General features: G+C 48.2%; 1 protein-coding gene across 1 annotated transcript in view; it reads left to right on the forward strand.

Annotated features, from left to right (window-relative positions):
* Positions 2,222–2,407, forward strand: part of C2H8orf82 (chromosome 2 C8orf82 homolog) — a gene marked incomplete in the record, with an annotated part of 4,113 nt that continues 3,927 nt past the window's right edge. The window contains 1 exon segment of the mRNA XM_021387612.1: positions 2,222–2,407. Coding sequence (XP_021243287.1) covers positions 2,258–2,407 — 150 coding nt within the window.

Consider the following 2,407-nt stretch of genomic DNA (forward strand, 5'->3'; position numbering starts at 1 on the left):
GGGCCCGGAGTTGTACAGAGAGTTTTGTAAAGCGGCCGCGCCCCCTGCCTAGCAGCGGGGTTATGCTCTTTTATTTCATTTTATATCATTTAAGTTTTTTTTCCGGGTTTCCCATAATGATTTTTTTACCTATTCTTTTTTTTTTCCCTCTTTTTTCCCCTTTTCTTTCTCTTTTTTTCCTCTTCTTTTTCGCTTTTTCCCCTTCTTTTCCTCTTCTTTTCACTTTCCCCCCCTTTTTTTCCTTTTCTATTTTCCCCCTTTTTCCCATTATTTCCCCCCCTTCTTTTTCCTTTTTCCCCTTTCTTTTTTCCACGTTCTTTCCCTCTTTCCTTTTTTTCCCCTCTATTTTTCCTCCTTTCTTCCTCTCCCCCCTTTTCCCCATTTTTCCTTTTTCCCTTTTCTCATTTTATTTTCCTTTTATCCTTTTATTTCCCTTTAGTTTTTTTTCCTTTTTTCCCATTTTCCTATTTTTCCCTTTATTTTTCCTTTTTTTTCCCATTTCCCCTTTTTCCTTCTTTTCCTTTCCCCCCTTTTCCCCCTTTCCCCATTATTTTCCCTTTTTTCTTTTCCTGTTTTTTTCCCTCATCCCTTCCCCTATTTTTCGTCTCTTTTTAACCCTTTTCCTTTTCTCTTCCCCCTTTATCTCCTTTATTTTTTACTTTTTATTTCTCCTTTTTTTTCTTTTTTCCTCTTTTAATCCTCTCCGTTTTTTTCCCTTTTTATGCTATTTTTTTCTTTTTCTTTTTTATTTTTTTATTTCATTTTTTTTCATTTTCCCCTTTGTTTTTTCCTTCTTTTCCTTTTTCTTTGTTTTTCCCCCTTTTCCCTTTATTTTCCTATATTGCTTTTTCATTTTTCATTTTTCCTTCTTTATTTTTCTTCTTTTTCCCTTTTTCTTTTTTGTCCCTTTCCCTTTACTCCTTTTTTTTCTCCATTTTCTTTTTTTTTCCCTTTTTCCCCTTTTCTTTTCTTTTTTTGCTTTTCCCCCTTTTTTATTACCTTATCCCTTTTTCCCCTTTTTTGCTTTCTTTTTCCTTTTGCCTTTTCATTTTTCTTCCCCTTTCCCCTCTTCTTTCTCTTTCCCCCCTTTTTCTCTTCTGATTTTCCTTTTGTCCTCTTTTATTTCCTTTCTTCCCCTTTTTTTCCTCCTTTTGCCCCCCCCCACCCCATTTTCTCCTTTCGCTTTTTCTCCTTTGCCCATTTAATTTATTACGACAACCCCCCCCACACCCCACCATGAGGAGCAGCCGCTCTTCCTCCCCCCTCCCACCCCCCTCCACCCCACCAGGGCCGTTCGTTACCGACGAACTCTGTAATTAATTATTAATTAACGCCGCAGACGTTAATTGAGGCGGCGCTGTGTGTGAATAAAGGACGGATGGCACCGCCGCACCGCGGACACTGCAGAGCACATCAATGGACACGGGGGACGTGGGGCGGCTATAGGGCGGCTGTGGGCGCCTTAGGGACTATAGGGTGGCTATAGGGCAGCTGTAGGGCGGCTGTGGGAGATATAGGGCAGCGCTGTGGGGATGGGGCACGGGGTTCTATGGGGACCCGCACAGGTGGGGCTAAGAAAGCCATGCCCTATGGATTCTATAGGGTCTATGGTGTCACCCCCACTCCCCTCACTCGGTGTCTATGGGCAGGAAGGGTATATAGGGGTGTATCTGGAAGGGGAGTGGGTGTCTGTAGGGGTCACAGGGGGGTTCTATAGGGGTGTATGGGCATATGTAAATGTGTATGGGTATATACAAGCGCCTATAGGGGGCGTATGCGTGTCTATATGGGGCAGAGGTGTGCCAGTGGGTCTCTATAGAGGACACAAAGACCCATACAGGTCTCTATAGGGGGCACAAAGGCACTTATAGGTCTCTACAGAGGGCACATAGGAGTACACGGGCACCTATAGGGGACACCAGGGCCTATAGAGGCGCCCATAGGGGCCCCATATGGGTCTCTATAGGGACACCAGAGCCTCCAGAAGTGCCTGTAGGGGGCACATAGGGGTGACGTCGGTCTCTATAGGCTCCCCGGGCCTCACATGGGTTTCTATAGGGGCCCTATATACCCTGACCGCCCTCGGTCCCCTCCTGCGCGGTTTCGGTTTCCCACCCGGACCGTTCCCTCAGTGCAGCACTGCTCTGGGCCAATCGCGTCTCTCCAATGGCACTTCCGGTGTCCTCGCCCCCTCTCTCGCCCAATCACGTCTCTCCGAGGGCACTTCCGGTTCCGGCGTCCGTTCCCCCGGGTCGCGATGCGCCGCGCAGCGTTGCTGGGGGCTGCGGCCGCCGCGTTCCCACGGGGACCGGGAACGGGGCGGGGATACGGACACGCACCGGGCCCCGGACCGGGACAGGGCCCGACGTACCGGCAGGGACAGAGTCCCGCGCCGCGGCGCCGCGAG

The sequence above is a fragment of the Numida meleagris genome, chromosome 2 (genome assembly GCF_002078875.1).
Source record: "Numida meleagris isolate 19003 breed g44 Domestic line chromosome 2, NumMel1.0, whole genome shotgun sequence".
Taxonomy (NCBI): domain Eukaryota; kingdom Metazoa; phylum Chordata; class Aves; order Galliformes; family Numididae; genus Numida; species Numida meleagris.